The sequence below is a fragment of the Sarcophilus harrisii genome, chromosome 4, assembly GCF_902635505.1.
Source record: "Sarcophilus harrisii chromosome 4, mSarHar1.11, whole genome shotgun sequence".
Classification (NCBI taxonomy): Eukaryota; Metazoa; Chordata; class Mammalia; order Dasyuromorphia; family Dasyuridae; genus Sarcophilus; species Sarcophilus harrisii.
Window position 1 is genome coordinate 75471336 of NC_045429.1, and position 16756 is coordinate 75488091.

The following is a 16756-nucleotide window of genomic DNA, read 5'->3' on the forward strand; positions in this document are numbered from 1 at the left end:
ATTTTTTTAATTCTTTTTGAGTTCTTCTATGAATTTTTCTGGGCAGGGAGCCATTTCGTGTTATTCTTTGGAGGTGGAAGCATTTTTTTTTAAACTAAAGTATCCTTCTCTAAAGATGAATCCCAATCTTCCCTGTTCCCATAGTATATTTCTGTGGTGTGGTTCACATATATATATATATATATATATATATATATATATATATATATATGTGTGTGTATATGTGTGTGTGTGTGTGTGTGTGTGTGTGTGTGTGTGTATTTTGGATGTCTGTATTATTTTCCTTTGTTCCTATTGAATGTATAATGCCCAAGAAATGTATATAAATGTATGTGAGCCTTACCTTAGGAAATAATACTATAATGTTCCTAAGATAAATTTTTAAAATGAGAAAAAAGTGTCAATTCTGTAAACAAAAATGATTGTTAGGAAAGAACAGTTCATCATTTTAGATAATAACAGTATCCTTTAGTGTTCTCCTAGGCACATTTTTACCCTAGTCTTTTTTTTTTCTCTTATAATTAAAAAAAAACCCCAAAAAACAAGTGTTTTTAAGTCTCAGGACTTCAATTCCCCCTCTTTCTGCCCCCACTTTGTACATTTTGCAAATTTCATAGTTATTCATCAGTTGCTATGGTATCTTTTATTACTGTACTTCCACACCCCTTTGTGTTTACTGTATGGGCTGGAACTGGATTATGGTATTTAATTCAAGCACTCTTGTTACTATGGTGAGTCATATAATTGATGAATTTCCAACCTAGCTGTAGTGCCTTAGGTGTGAATTGAGACCACCAACTTTTCCTAAGTTGGTAACTCCATGTGTTAGTTATTACAAGAAATAAGAAAGTTTGCATTGCAGTGAAAAGGAAAGAAAAAACTCTAAAATCCTTCATATTTTTAGGATATTATATTTTATATACTATCATCATTAAATAGAATCATACATCCAATAATATCATTTTAAAAGCATAAGGTTTTATTTTGAACATATAACCATAGGTCATTTTGCAAGTCTTATTCTTTTTATCATCTTGCATAATGTAATGGTTCCACAGAGCATTGCGGTGACCTTTCCCTTCTAGCCAGTCATACATAGACTCAGAATTGAAAGAAAAGTATATAAGTCATCTAATCAGTCCACTTAGTCCCTGAAAAATCTCTTTTTTTGCATTCCTGGAAATATTGGCCTACCTAGCCTGTCTTTGATTTACTTCATGGGATAGTTCTTCCTGTTTCTAGGCAGCTCATCTACACTTTTGGTCTATCTGATCCTTACCCTCGGGATCCTCTTATCCCATAGGATTGAGGAGAATCCATCCACCAATGCCCCTTAAATCAGGACTACCATGAGGTGTCAGAGGGAAAGTTTCAAGTCTGTATAGGAACATGAGTTAGTTTCCTAATATACTAGGTAATTTCTTTTACCCAGACAATAGTCAGTATTTTTTTTTCCCTGGAAACAGTCTTTTCCTGTGGGAATAGTAGCTGTGAAATCACCCAGAGTTTCCTCCCTTCCTTGTCCTTCATTCTAATTATCTTGGATAATACAGATTGGGAATAGGAGAAAAAAATGGCAGGGACATAATTATAATAACATCAAAACAGGTCCTTCAAGCCTTGGCCTGAGAGCACATACATGTAATAATTCCACCTTCTGGCAGATTCAGGAATAATCAAGTGGATTCTTATTCAAAAGAACACCCCTGGGAAACTGACTCAGAAGGATCCTACATTAAGTAGAGGCCAAGGATTCCTTGCAACTCTTGCTCTGATACTAACTTCACCTGTTAACAATTCAGGATCAAGTTCTTCTGAGTAGTTTGTGGCACATTTCTTTCAGATGGTGGATCACTGGCTTGATGATGCATCAGACAGTCATATCTGAATTTAAAACTCCAAATAATATCAGCTACAATTCCAAGAGATTTTTATTTTCAATAGCAAATCTCATCAATCAAAGCTTCAGGTGAATTTAGCTCTCAAGGATCACATATACTATGATATCAGTAAGAGATGCATCCTACCCCATCTTTTATATCTAAGTAAATGGTTTTAATTTCAACATTACACAAATCATTTTGCCTTTAAAATTCTCAATACATAGGAAAAATTCCAAATTTTATATATATATCGTCCATAGCAAAAACATGGTCAAAGGGACAAAGGCAAAAACTATTATCCTCAGAGACCCTTTAAATAATGGATACAACTTTTAAGATGACTTAATATGATCAATTAAAACTCATACCAAATATAAATAACAACTTAATTCCACATAAAAGAATCTTATCAGAATTAACATTAATAATTTCTTCATTCTTTAAAACATGTTAATTCAACTTCCTTCAGTTGAGAAGTCTTTTTGGAAAAATAACGGGTACAACATCAATAGTTGAAATTCCTCTTAAGTACAAACATTTCCATCTCCCATCAAAACATTCCTAATTTCAAAGTCAATTTTAGAGCTTATAAATTGTCCTTAATAGTCCATTCTTGAGGTTTCTTCACAAGTCCTGTAAGCCTAGTGTTCTTCAAAGCCTCTTGGCTACAGTGTCAGTCATCTGTAATGTCTGGTAAGATCCTTCCCAACTCTGCTTCTTGTAGGACTTAGTAAGTGCCCCTGTTCTGCAAACTTCAAACTCCAAAAGTGTTGTCTGGGTTAGCAATCCTTGTTTCCTAAGGGTTAAAAAGGGATGAGGACACTGCCAGTATATAATTCCTTCAAAACTTATCCTTTGTTTCAAAGAGGGTCTTTCCCTTTCTTCTCTCAAATAAAATAAACCAATCTAATATGAGGAAAGTCCCAGGTCACTTCTGGGAACCGTTCTAATTCTTTAACAAAGCAATAAGCAAACATTTGGTCCAAGGCAATTTATTCTTTAACATTAATTTAGTAATCATTTTCTTAATAATCTGATTCATTCTTTCCACTTTCCCAGATGAGGACAGATGCCCAGGTGTATGGAATTGCCATTCAATTTGCAATCCTTCCCCATTTTTTCTTATAAAACCTTAAAAGTAAAATGTTCCTTTATCAAATCAATAATTTCTACCAATCCATACTTAGGTACAGTTTTGTTCCAATGTTATTTCACTAAGCTCTCTTAAAGCAGCATAACTCAGGGAAAAGCTTACACCCATCCTCCCTACATCTCAGTTTCCCCACTGTTGCCATTTCATTAAAACCTAACCTAAATATCTTGGAGCCAGGCTCTCTTCCTATGGAGGGACACCTCAATATCATCCTATTTATCTTTAGACATGTTATACAACTTTCAGATACAATTTGTTCTGCAATTACACAAATCCTTTATGCTAAATTTTCTTGCTTTTACTTCTTTGTTAAAGGGAGAAAGCAAGACAAATCTTAAGATTTAATATTCTAAATAGCCTTGGATAAAATTTCATAAAATTGATGCCACATATTCAGCTGGGCTGACACAATATTAAAGCACCACTCATACAATTTTTACAAATTACCCAATATACAATTTAGCAAGCAACATAGTAGCTTAAATATATTTCATCTAATTAGGAGATACAGACATGTGACTTCTAGATAAGTTATCAGAAAACCAAAATTTCTAACTTAAAATCAAATACAGATCTAAATTTCTAGTAACAATACTTTAATATCAGTGCACAATTTATAAATCTTATACCAGAATAAACAAGTTCATAATTTTAGGCACACTAAATCTAATGAGGAAGACAGGAAAAAACACATGAAAGATAATGATTAACAGTGGCATTTTTTTTCTAAGAAATATGATTAATTATTTTTAATCTTTCATTTGATATATATAGAAATCTTTATTGAGTACCTATTATGTATAAGTAATATGCTATGAGAGAATTTTAAAAAGCAATATCACTATGCTTTTAAGAAGAGATATGAGATATTTATCCAAATGTTTAAGTAAATATTTAATAATCAGTATTTTTCTTATTAATAAATATGAATTTTTTATACTATGTAGATTGAAAATCACGTGGAATATTTTTAATTATAGATTCATATTTGATCCATTCATTTCATCACATAAGCCTTGCATTATGAGAAATTAATTACTAGTCTGTCTATTTCTGTATTTTATTCACTATTATAGTTCACGTTTGAAAGAGTAATATATCAATTGATGAAAAGAAATTTTAATTTTACTTTGAAATGAAAATATCCATTTTTCTATTATTTTCTTTGCATCTATTGATATAGCTTGAGCCTTCTAGATATTCTTAATTTTTGGTAGTGTTAACATTTTTATTTCACATGTCATAGAAAATAAATAAAACTACATGTTCTTTTTTTTTTAAACAAGGTAATTGGGGTTAAGTGACTTGTCCAGGATCACACAGCTAGAAAGTGTTATATGTCTAAGGCTGGATTTGAACTCAGGTCCTCCTGACTCCAGGGCCAGTCCTCTATTCACTACAACATTATTCTCAAATATATTACAGTTTTTAATACATTTTCCTCATTAAAATGACATTTCTACATTGTTGTATGATTAATTCTGACCTTTGCTTACTACTTATATAATTTTGGGCAAGATCTCCCTAGGTCTCTTCGGCCTGTTTTTTCATCTATAAAATTAAGGAAGTTTTAATAGGTAGTCTTTAGAGATCATTATAGCTCAAAGTCTATGATTCCATGAACTCATTAGTATTCTATATCTATTTCATGTTGCTCTTTTTGATTTGTTTATTATCTATGTTTCTTACACTGGCTAATTTAGAGATGGAGACTTAATTGAGTAGGAAGTCTAAATATTACAAGGACAAAGGAAACAAAATCGCAGTCTGGAAAACTTTGGTGTATATATATATCAACATGTATATATATATATATATATATATATATCACATATATATCTATGTATATATGTACATATATAACATATATATATACATATATAATATATATACGTATATAATTTTTTTGTGTATATATATATCACATATATTGTATGGAATATATAATTTACTGAAGATTTCATCACATTTCCCTCCTTTCATCATATATATGTGATTAAAGTACTATAGATATTCAAAATGTTTAAGACTTAATATTGAAACCTCATTGAATCTTATTCATTCATCTCACAAAATTCTCATCTTTTTTCTGTCTGGACTTTAGTAATCAAAAACTAGTGCCACACTGGTTTCATTCTAGATTACAACAGAAGATTAATTGGATTTACTGACACAAGCATTCTCTGAATAAATAATCACAGTGATCATAGATATGTCCTAATCATCAAATCTATAATTCATCTTCTGAAATAAATTCATAATTGAATATATTCCTAAAAGAATGTCATCATCTCTAAACTATATGGAAGAAATAAAAACATTAGTGTTTGAATTGGGGTGGGGAAGGAAAGAAATGCTTTTCCATAATCAGTCTTTTTTTTTCCCCCAAAGTAGAAATCATTGTTGATTAAAGGCAGAACAGTACTTTTAATTGCTGATTTGACAATAGAGAATTTTGAGTAAAAAACTGATCCCTTTTAACTTCATGTTCTGGGGTTCAGCTTCATTTTACTCTTTAAATGAAAGCAATGCTTTAGTATGGAGATGATACTTTATGTTGTATGCCTAGGTTTTCCTGAAAATACAGCTTTTAACATTTAAATCTAGTACTATAGTTACCTTAGTAATTCATCTAAGTCTTTCATTTACAGACCAAAACACACCCTTACCTTAGATGGTATAGCCAGTTGAAAAATTCATAATTAACTTTATGATGATGAATTTATTGAAAACTTGCTAGGCTAAGCCTTAGAAAACAGGATGTGTAATCTAACTTAGAAAAACCATCTGGAATTTTAAAAAATAGCTTTCAAGGCCTCCGGATCACTTCTGTGAGAGAATAGGCATTAAAATAATGCTTTCGTGAAATTGACACCAATTCAAAATGAACTTTGTGGTCAGAAGTAGAATTTAGGGATGGAGGAGTGCTAAAAATCTAGCTCTAATACATGTCTTTATTTTTCTAAAATAATCCTTATTATGTACTTGATTATCTTCATTGTATAATCTAAGTGTGTGAAGGTTACTTTGTTTAGAATAATTGCTTTGTTGAGTAGAAATCTTTTAATAGCTCACCTTTATATTTGACGGAATAAAACAATTTGTAAGAATAGATTTTCTATGACATTTAAATTTTTTAAGTTTAATAGACATTTACTTAGTAATTTATTTTACTTCTTAGTTTTTGGTGACAGCAAAGAAGTATTTAATGAAACTCATTTTTACTAATTTTTTTAAGACAGTTTAGAAAAACTGAACCCAAACTACTAGAGATTTTGGAAGTGGAAGGCAGAGCAATTAGCATAAAGTTTAACTATTTTATCAATCTGGTCAGTTGGGTTGAGAAACACTTAGCTAAGAGGTTATCTAGTTATTTTAGCTAGCATGAGGAAAGAGCATTTCTGGAAATATTTCAAGAGAGAGAAGTACAGGTTACCCACTTAAATGGAATCAATAAAAAAGGAGTTTCAGGAGCAAATCAGTAGGGTTAAGTAACTGTGATTTCTTATAAGAGCAGTGGTCAGAAAAAAAAGTTGAAAATAATTTAAAGAGTGCCAAGGATAAAAATGAAGGAATTGTAAAATATTTTGTTGAGAATAAAAGTAAATTTCTTTTTGGAATATTAATCTCCAGATACATTTTTCCCATTCTGGGATCACAATATGTTTCTGACAATTCATAGAGAGACAAATGATATTGCTACAAATTATCAAGTCCTGAGGCTGAGGAATTGAAAACCCTAGAGATGACATTGTTTTCATCCATGTAGTCAGCTAAAAGGCAGGGCTTCCAAAAAAAAAAAAAAAAAAGACAAATTTGGAAAGTGAATAGTTTTTTGTTTGTTTTGATGGTGACTGAAAATAGAATTGAATTTATAAGAGTTCAAATGACAGGGATGGCACCTGGCCAGATATGAAATATACTTAATAAAATAATCTTACAAACCTTGACAAGATTTAAAATGAAAAGGGAAAAAGAGTCCTCCTGACATATATGTTCCATGATGGATGTGGAGTGGTGGATATGACATAGGAGGAAATTTTGTAGAGATGTCTTTTTGTAGGGAAACAGTATCTCCACCCATTCCAACCCCTTCCAAAATAAAAGAATAATTTTTTGCCCTTTTGTTTCTATGCAAAGGTCCAGAGGAAGATGACTTGTTTGGGATTAGAAACAGTGTCCATATAAAATTCTGTTGAAAGATCTGGGGCTATTTATTAAAAAGAAAAGTCTGCAGGGACACAAGATATTATAACAAATATTTGAAGTCCTTTTGTGTGGAAGAGAGGTTATACTTGCTCTTCTTGTAAAAAGCAAGGAGTGTAAGTTGGGATGAAGTAGATTTAGGCTCAATAGCTGGTAAAGTTTCCTCTTAGCCATGGAAGAGCCTTATTTGGGGGCTATTACATTTTCATTATTGACAGTCTTCAAGGACAGGGTGCACAACTGCTTTTTGGGTTTATTATAGGTCTACAAGATGAGAGAATCTAAGGAGGAGATAGAATTAGGTGATCTCTGTGATCCTGTCCAACTCTAAAATCCCCTGATCCCTTCTTCTTTATGTCCTAAGATTCTGTGATCTCTTCATCTTGGTGTTGAAGCTCTTTATTTCAAGTTCCTCTGTGCAATCTTTTCTGTTCATCAATTTGTTGGAACATGAAGATTGTTGTTGTCTCTAGGCTATTGGCTCACTTTTATTCCAAATGACCTTTTATGTTACAATATGAGCCTGAGTGTCTTTGTAAAACAACCAAGCAGGCCTCTTCTGTATCTAAAAGTTTATGAATATATCATATAGATGATAGATATGATAGATGATAAAATGCTTTCTCTTAAGCCTAGGAATTAGAAAATTGCTTTCTCCTTAAATCTAACATCCTGAATAACCAGAATTCTCTTTGCTAAACTGCTAGTTAAATTTTTGAAAGTCAAATAATCTTTTACTTCTTGATATCAGCCCAATTTTAAAAGATGCTTATCTTGGTAGAATCATTGAACTTTAATGAGCTTGATTAGTGAAGTGACTTGACTAATATCCCATTAAGTAGTCTGTGGCAAACTTAAAGATTATTTTAGTGTATCTTCAATTTGACTGTTGTGGGAGTTTGTTATACCATTCAGACTACAAACCTTCTATGCCTACATCTCCTGTGTTTTGTGAACTTGTCCATATTTTTCTGTTTCTTCGTTGAAGATCCTTTCAATAGCCTCAATCTTCTCTTTGTTTCTTTTATTTCTTAGATATATCAGGGTACTATTTTACCAGTTTCCTTATTGTTTTGGTATTTTTGTAAACATTAAAATTCACTTTGAGAACCTTGGTCAGAAAACTCATGATAATTTGAGGCTATCATTTGGAATTATCTGTATGTACCTTAACTTTATAATGGGCATTGAATATGGAATTTCCTCCCCATATTTTTGAGATGTTTGAATTTCAGAAACCTAGAGTAATATGGAAAAAATCACAATATTAAACTAAGGATGGAATTTGTGTATTTTGTCCCCCTCAGTTCCATAGCACACTATGCAAATTTAAGCACGTTTTAAGTAGGGAAATGTAATTTAGTGTGTCATCATTTGGACCTAAGAGTGAAATAGGAGCAAAACTTTATATTTTTGTTTATAATATTTTAAGTTATAATGAATTCTGAGATTAATTATTCCTCTTATATGTTTACTTCTTTTAATAATTGCTCCTTTTATCTTCATTCAGCCAGTATAAATTCATGCATGAAAAGAGAAGACATACCAGACAACACATACGATGATCAACCAAAGCATCTGGTTAAAACTACAGTGGCATTGAGAATTAAGCAAAACATAGGTATGTTACCTCTAGTCATTTGTATGCAACATAATAAAAACATTATTCTGGAATATATTTACCTATTTTTGCTTGTCATGAATAATATTTTCTTACCTCATTTTATTTTCTTAAAAACTTTATATTGATATTTGGGGTTTTGTGAAAAGTAGATGTGTTCTGGGGAAGGAGTCATCAGTTTTCTTAGAGCATTAGATGTTATCTTGGATGATGAAAGACCACAGTTTCATGAATAGTTATATGAATTTCAGAATATCAAACATTTGCTGTGCACAGAAACAGTTTTCCCTGCCCAATTTCACCTACATACTACTATTTACAATTGTCCTTTATAGAGATAGTAACTATGTAAAAAATCTATAGATAAGCTTTTTAAATTTTTGTTTTTTGTGGTAGCCATAAACTTTTTACTTCTTTCCTTTGAATTTTATTTAAGAAGCTTGTAAAGTAGGTGATTGCCATTTAGATATCAGCATCTACTTGTATCTACTTTAGAATCCTGATATTCCATGACAAGTTCCAGTTCCATGACAAATATTGGAGAGGATGTGGGGAAAATTACTTCTTGATATCAGCCCAATTTTAAAAGATGCTTATCTTGGTAGAATCTTTGAACTTTAATGAGCCTGATTAGTGAAGTGACTCGACTAATATCTCATTAAGTGGTCTGTGGCAATTTCACTGTTGTGGGAGTTTGTTATACCATTCAGATGACAAACCTTCTATGACTATGTTTCCTGTGTTTTGTGAAATTGTCCATATTTTTCTGTTTCTTCATTGAAGATCCTCTCAATAGGCTCAATCTTCTCTTGTTTCATTTATTTCTTAGATATATCAGATATATTAGATATATATCTAGATATAGCTTAGATATATACCTAATGCATTGTGTATAAAATTATATATCTATTCAGCCATTCTGTAGAGCAGTTTGGAATTATACCCAAAGGCCTTTGACCAAGCAATACCACTCTTAGATCTATATTCCAGAGAGAGAGAGAGAGAGAGGGAGAGGAAGAGGACCTATTTATGCAAAATATTTATAGCAACTCTTTCAATGTGGCAAAAAATTGGAGGTTGAGGGAATGTCCATCAAATTGGTAAATCAGTTGGGAAAGTTGTTGTATATGATTATTATGGAATACTCTTCTTCTTTTATTTTTGCTGAGGCACTTGGGATTAAGTGACTTGCCCAGGATCACACAGTTAGAAAGTGTTAAGTGTCTGAGATCAGATTTGAACTCAGGTCCTCCTGACTTCAGGGCTGGTGCTCTATCCACTGTGTCACCTAGCTGCCCCTGGAATATTCTTATGCTATAAGAAATGATGAGCAGGATCCTCTCAGAAAAACCTCTAAAATCTTACATGAACTGATGAAAAACAAAATGAGAAGAACCAAGAAAACAACTTACACAGTAACAGCATTATTGTATGATGATTACCTATGAATGACTTGGCTATCCAATTAATTCTGAAGAATTTAAAATGCTGTCCATCTCTAGAGAAATAATTGATGGAGTCTGAATGCAGATTGAGTACTTTCCCTTTTTCTTTTTTTTCCTGTTTTTTTTTTGGGGTGGGGGTGGGGGTGCGGTTGGTTTATTTTCTTTTACAATGTGAATTAAATGGAAATATGTTTTGATGATTACACATGTATAACCTATATCCAATTGCTTGCCTTCTCAATGACAGAATAAGGGAGGGAAGGAGAGAATTTGGAACGCAAAAGTTTACAAAAGCAAATGTTTAAAAATGTTGTTACATGTAATTGGAGAGAAAATAAAATATTAAATTTAAAAAATCATTTTCCTCAGAATAAGACTTTACTGATATGTAACAATGCTTAAAATGCATTAAGAATTAAAGTCACGACTTTTGTATCTACAAAATGTAGAAGGAAAATGTAGAAGGAAAATCTTCTGGCTATAGATATGGAAAAACAATGGGCAAGAATAAGAAGAATCTCCTGAGAAATTTTGAAGCCAGTTTTAAAGCCTTTTTCTTTATACTTTTCTTGTGTAAATCTGAGAGAATGTTTGCACTTGTGTCACAATTGAATTTACCTCTTCTTTTTCTGGCCCTGGGAATCTTTCAGGTGTTCTCCTTTAGCTCACTTATGTTTTGTGTTTGTTTGTTTGAATTTTAGGTGTGGTGATAGCAGCTGTGGTGGCACTCTTTGCTGCAGGCTTTTCCTTTCATTACTTCAGTGACTAATCTTCCACTCAAGGAGTTTCCACTCATTGTGGGAACACTGACCAGTAATGAGGGACTGATCCTGGAGATACGAGCAAGAGCCTGGAACTTGCAGAATAACAGCTAAATCTGTTTCCATAAATGGCTAAGAGGTGTACCTCTGACTTATAAAACAAGCTGCCTTGTGTAGGCATGCCATAATTTAGATAGAACAGATTTCCAAAAATAAAGCAACTCATTTAGCTTCAAATTTAAGTTACATGTAATATAAGATTATTAATCATAAAAAAAACCCCATAAAGAATAAAAACGGGTACAGCAACAATGTGTAGTGAACGAACTATTGACCTTATAATCAGAAGACTTGGGTTTGAGTTCTGCTTCTCTCGTTTATTATCTGGAGAACTTTGACAAATCATTTTAACTTCTACGAGTTTTAGTTTCCTCATTTGTAAATGGGGATAATACTACCTACCTCACAGGGTTGTTGTGAGGGTCTGAAGAAATACATAAAAAGTGCTTAAGATGAGAAAGTACTATATCCAGGTGAGCCATTATTTATTGTCTTTTTTAATTGTGACATAAATCAGGGTGTATGAAAATCTGAAAAGGATGCCTCATGTTCCTTGTAGAGGAGAATGATTGGGCAGATCATACAGTTCCCAAATAGGCTGACACTTTGGGCCCTCTATAGTAGGCAAATAGAATGGTCCAAATGAAACACATGGGGATCAAGACCATGTAGATGCTCAGTATCTTTTGTTAGTATATTGAAATTATCTTTTTAGACATCATTGATGAAAAAAATTGTCTGTTTATTGTGTCTTGCTTGAGAATTATAGGCCTTTAAAAAAGGATTAGGCTTTCAATTAGAAAACTGCATCAACGTGACAGAAAACCAGTTGATACAAATATCAAGTATACAAGAATACTGTAAACTTGTATTCTTATTGGGAAAAATTGGGTAGAAATATTAAATAATGCCCAGATATAGTCCATGGATCCTGTGTATGTATATCAAAGGATAATAGAAATGACTATTGTCATTGTCATTATGTAACTTAACTCACATGTATGTGCTTAGCATCTTGCATAAAAGCTTATAAAGCATTGATGGGAACCCAAGGTACCCTGTTTCTCTCTACAATTTTATCAGATATGTTATTAACCTTATTACAATGTGTTGGTATTGTTTCTCTGAAGTATTCTGAACAAATGCTATTCCCCTCTATTGCAGATAAAGAAGCTCAGGCTTAACTTGTCTTTATCTTATCTTCATGCCCCAGACGTTTTCTTCTTTTTTGTATTAATACTCTAGAATTACAGAATGTCTTGGGAATTGAAGCAAATATGACAAACAAATGTTAATAAAGTATTGGCTAATTGAACCTATGCACAATGAATTAAGATATGCTGTAATGGACTCTTAAATCCATTAAATCACTATATAACTTAATGGTCAGTCAAAAGTTCACTTGTAGAAATTTAATAGGAAAAAAAATATTCTTAGTTTCGATTGCCTTGGATGTTCAGTTTAGCAATAAGACCTTTTGTTTATAAATTTGTAGAGTGACAGTGATAAGAATGGAAGGAGTTTAATCCTGAATTAGAGTCTATTTTAGACTAATCCTATTTAGTTCCCTGGGTCTGTAGCTTGTCCTTATGATAAGAGTTCTGAATGGGAATATGCTTAGATACCAGGCATAAAAACTAAACTAAAATTACTTAAATTATTTTAAAGAATTTTTTTTTAATCTTTGGTAATGAATATTTAATATTTTGCATCTGTCAAGGAGCTAGTTACTGGCCATTAATTTCTGGATTCTGGGTCCACTGCAAAGAACAGTGGATTGGGATTTAGTAAAACTAAATTTTTCTTCCTAACTACTAAACCAGTTGTGTGATCTTGGGTCAATGCTTTTTTAAGCATGAGCTTTATTACCTGTAAAGTGTGGAAATTAAACTACATAACCTCTTAGGTCCTTTTTAGCACTAATTGTAGTTTATATTGTTTATCCTTGATTTCATTGTTATGAAAAATTGGAAATTTCTTAATATCATTGAGCCTCAACTTCTTTATAAAATGGGGATAATAATTGCTTTATATACCTCACAAAAATGATTGTGAGGATCAGTTGATAAGATGTATACAAGTGCTTTGTAATAGTAAAGCTATATAAATGTAAACTATTCTTGATTTGCACAGCAATAGAGAAAAGACTTGCTAAATATATGCATCCCTTCTCTTAAGATGATATTAGAATTGTCAGTTCTATTGATAATCATCTTCAATGAAAATTGTATGAGGCTTAAGTAGAAGATATGGTTCAAGTCAATTATACATTTTAAATAATATTTTAGACATTTAGTCTCAAGGCCAAATGTATGGGCACATTTAAGTGAAATGCTGCTTTAAACACTTGATTATCAGTCATTTGACAAAATTATAATATTTAATCAAGTATAACAGAGCTATTAAAAAACTTGTGCTTTAGCAAACTAGGTTTTTGTTTTAGATTTAGAAAGTATATTAATGGAAATGTAGTACAGGTAAAAGCCACTGGATTTGAAGTCATAGATCCTAAAGTTAAGTTCTAACTACCACTTATTAGTTATGAAACTTTAGATTTCTCTGGGCCTTAGTTATATTCTCAGTAAAAATAGTAAAATCAGTAAAAAAAATTTTAAAGCATCTCCCAGTTCTCCACTTAGACCTTGGTCATTCAATTTACAAATAAAACAGCCATTTGCTCCAATCTTGATATTCCTCAGATATAGACCATTTGATTTGCCATAACTATACCACTGTCTTCCAATGAATGCCTTAAAAAAAACCCAAAAACAAAGTTTCTGGTTTTGTGATAGTATTCTAAAACCAAAGTTTAAGTAATCTAAAGATTAGGGGATGAAAGATAGAAAATAAAAAAACTGTCCTTTTGGTTGGAAATACCGAGAAACAGAATCTGTGTACATAGCAAAAATTTCCTAAGGCTTGTTAACTTAGCATATTTCAGTAAATTCTATTTTACAAATAAGAGAATTGTAGTGTACAGTACAAAGTCTACATTTGTCATAAAAATGAGATCAAAGCTAATTGCCCTTTTATGATAAGTAGTTGAAGAAAATGAATCTAGGCAAGATGATGAAGTAAATGAAATTTTTTTGTGGTTCCTGTCTCCCGTAAGATGCCCAGTGATCTTAGGTGGATTTCTATTCAAAATAAATTGTAATATAGGATAGAATACCAATTTTGGAGTCAGGAAGACTTGAGTTCAAATGTAGCCTGAAATACTTAGTAGCTGTGTGACCCTGGACAAGTCACTTAGTCTTGTTTGCCTCAGCTTGCTCAAATATAAAATGAGCTAGAGAAGAAAATGACATTCCGCTCCAATATCTTTGCCAAGAAAAATCTATATGGGGTAGCAAGAGACACTACTGAAACAACATTTGGAGTTGTCCAAAAGTGTAATGGACTACTCAGGGAATAGTATTTTGTGTATCAATGATGGCCTTAATGCATGTGACCACATGTTGGTTTGTTAAAGATGGATTTTTTAAAAATTGAGTAGAGCTTAAATTAAATAAATTTCTATGGTCCCTTCCAATTTTGTTCATGATTTTACATTAATAAAACTTTAATTTTTTCCTTTTCTCACATGTGTTTAAAGTCTTTAGGCTGCTTCAAAAAAAAAAATAGAACTTAATGTCAAAAATAAACTTTCAAGGGAAAAAAATTGTTATTCTTTGGACATGGTATTGGGATAATTATGTTAATTATCTTTAGAAGTAACAGCTAGGGCAAAAGCATCATGTCTTCCCACCTCAACTCCTATTTTAAAAACCATTTCTTTTAGCTCTTCAAATTCTATAACATGTCCCAAACTAGACTCACCTTCTTCCTAAAACCCGCTGCTAACTTCCCTATTGCTTTTGCTTATGCTACTGTATACCTGTCCCCAGGCTTGAAACATCAGAGGCATCTATAATTTCTTTCCCTAGCAATACCTTCAGTCAGATACTAAATATGATCAATTCCATATCTATCTCTTGCATTTCCCCACCCACTAAGCCATTATTTTGCTTAGGACTTTGTCCGAATTATAATAGCCTTCCAATCTGTTGTCCAACTTTATTCTAATGTATATTCTAATATCAAATTAATCTTATTACACAACTCTAATCCTGTTTTTTTCCTCAATCGGAAACCCAAAGTGACTGCCTATTGCCTCTAGGATAAAATACCAACACTTTGATATTTAAAGACCTCCATCTCTGCAATCTATCTTTCCACAGCTTTATTTCATGTTACTCTTCTTCATGTACACATGTATAGCAATAATGTACTAGCTATTCTTGGAACTTGTTTCCCACATATCTATGCACTCCACCCCTCAATGCCAGGAATGACCTCTTAAGTACCTGCTGTAATAGACTTCAGATATACAAAGATACCAGTATTCACATAACTAAATAAATATAATTTGAGAAGGAAGACAATAGAAAGGAACTAGGGGAATCTGGAAGGGCTTTAAATGGGAGTTAGCATCTGAGCTGAAATTTAAAGAAAAGATTCTAAGAAGCACAAGTGAGGAAGGAAAAATTATGTCAGGTTCAATTTGAAACAGAAGATAAAATGTTGACTTTGAGGGATAGTTAATAGGATACTTAGGCAGGAACCGGAGTTGTAGGAAATAATCTCTCTAGTGAACTTTTTAGTTGCAATTCTATCTTTTCTCAGAAAGCTGGCCCTAAAAGTTTCATTATTCAGTATTCACCCCTTCACTCTGTGAGGTGAAACTTGAACCCAGGTGCTCCTGACTTACTCCTCCGTCTGCTTTGCTACCCTGCCTCTTTATGCTTTCACTTTCCCTAATGTGCTATATATAAATGAGATATTTGTAAAGTGCTTTATAAATCTTAAAGCAATATACAAGTGATAACTATTATACACTTAAGTGTTTTAATAATACATGCCCACACCTTCATTGTTTCTCTGAAAGATTTGTACTACATGATGCATATTTGGAGGGAGAGGCGATTTTGGTTGCCTGAAAAAATACTCACCATGGTAATGAATACTTGTTCTGAGACTTATTTCAAATAGGGGAAAAAGAAAGAGCATAAGCATATGGAGGTGAGAACTGCAAACTGGAGCTTTGGAACTTCAGCTGTATATAAGGAGCTGTCCCTACCATGTCTCTTGACCTTCACGAAAAGGTGTATGTACCCTAAAGACTGCTAAGACTGGCCCTCCTTTGGTTGAGATCATTCTCTCTTAATTTGAGCTGCATTTCTCAAATGAAGAATCCATTACTCTTGTGCATACTTTGGTATTTTTATATTTAGGGGAGGAATAGTTTTAGGCAAATAGATAGTCAAAGACATAGTAGAACCAAACTAGTATAAAGGCTAAGAGGCTTTTTCCAAGAAAGGCACCAAAATGAAATGTGGCAGAAGGGTCAACCAGGATAAAGATAGAGAAAAGATTATTGCATTTGACAAAGTAACTAATTCATGTTCCTACTCTTTTTGTCGCTGAAATGGTCCAAGAAATTTTCTAACTCAAGCCTAAATAGTTGGCAAAGTTGCCAATTTTAGGTAATTCTGTGCCTAAGCCCAGTGTAACCCATAGTCCAGGAAACTGGAGAAAAAGTGGCAGAGTACCCAATAGCACAAGAGCCTTGGGAGTGGCAGCACCCC

At 32.4% G+C, this 16756-nt stretch overlaps 1 protein-coding gene across 2 annotated transcripts in view; it reads left to right on the forward strand.

Annotated features, from left to right (window-relative positions):
- Positions 1-14046, forward strand: part of ODR4 (odr-4 GPCR localization factor homolog) — a 49597-nt gene extending 35551 nt beyond the window's left edge. For both annotated transcript variants that reach the window (XM_031937044.1, XM_003767515.4), the window contains 2 exons: positions 8753-8863; positions 11010-14046. In XM_031937044.1, the coding sequence (XP_031792904.1) occupies positions 8753-8863; positions 11010-11077 (179 nt within the window). In that variant the 3' untranslated portion in view covers positions 11078-14046. The remainder of the gene's footprint in view (positions 1-8752; positions 8864-11009) is intronic.
- Positions 14047-16756: the final 2710 nt, after the last annotated feature.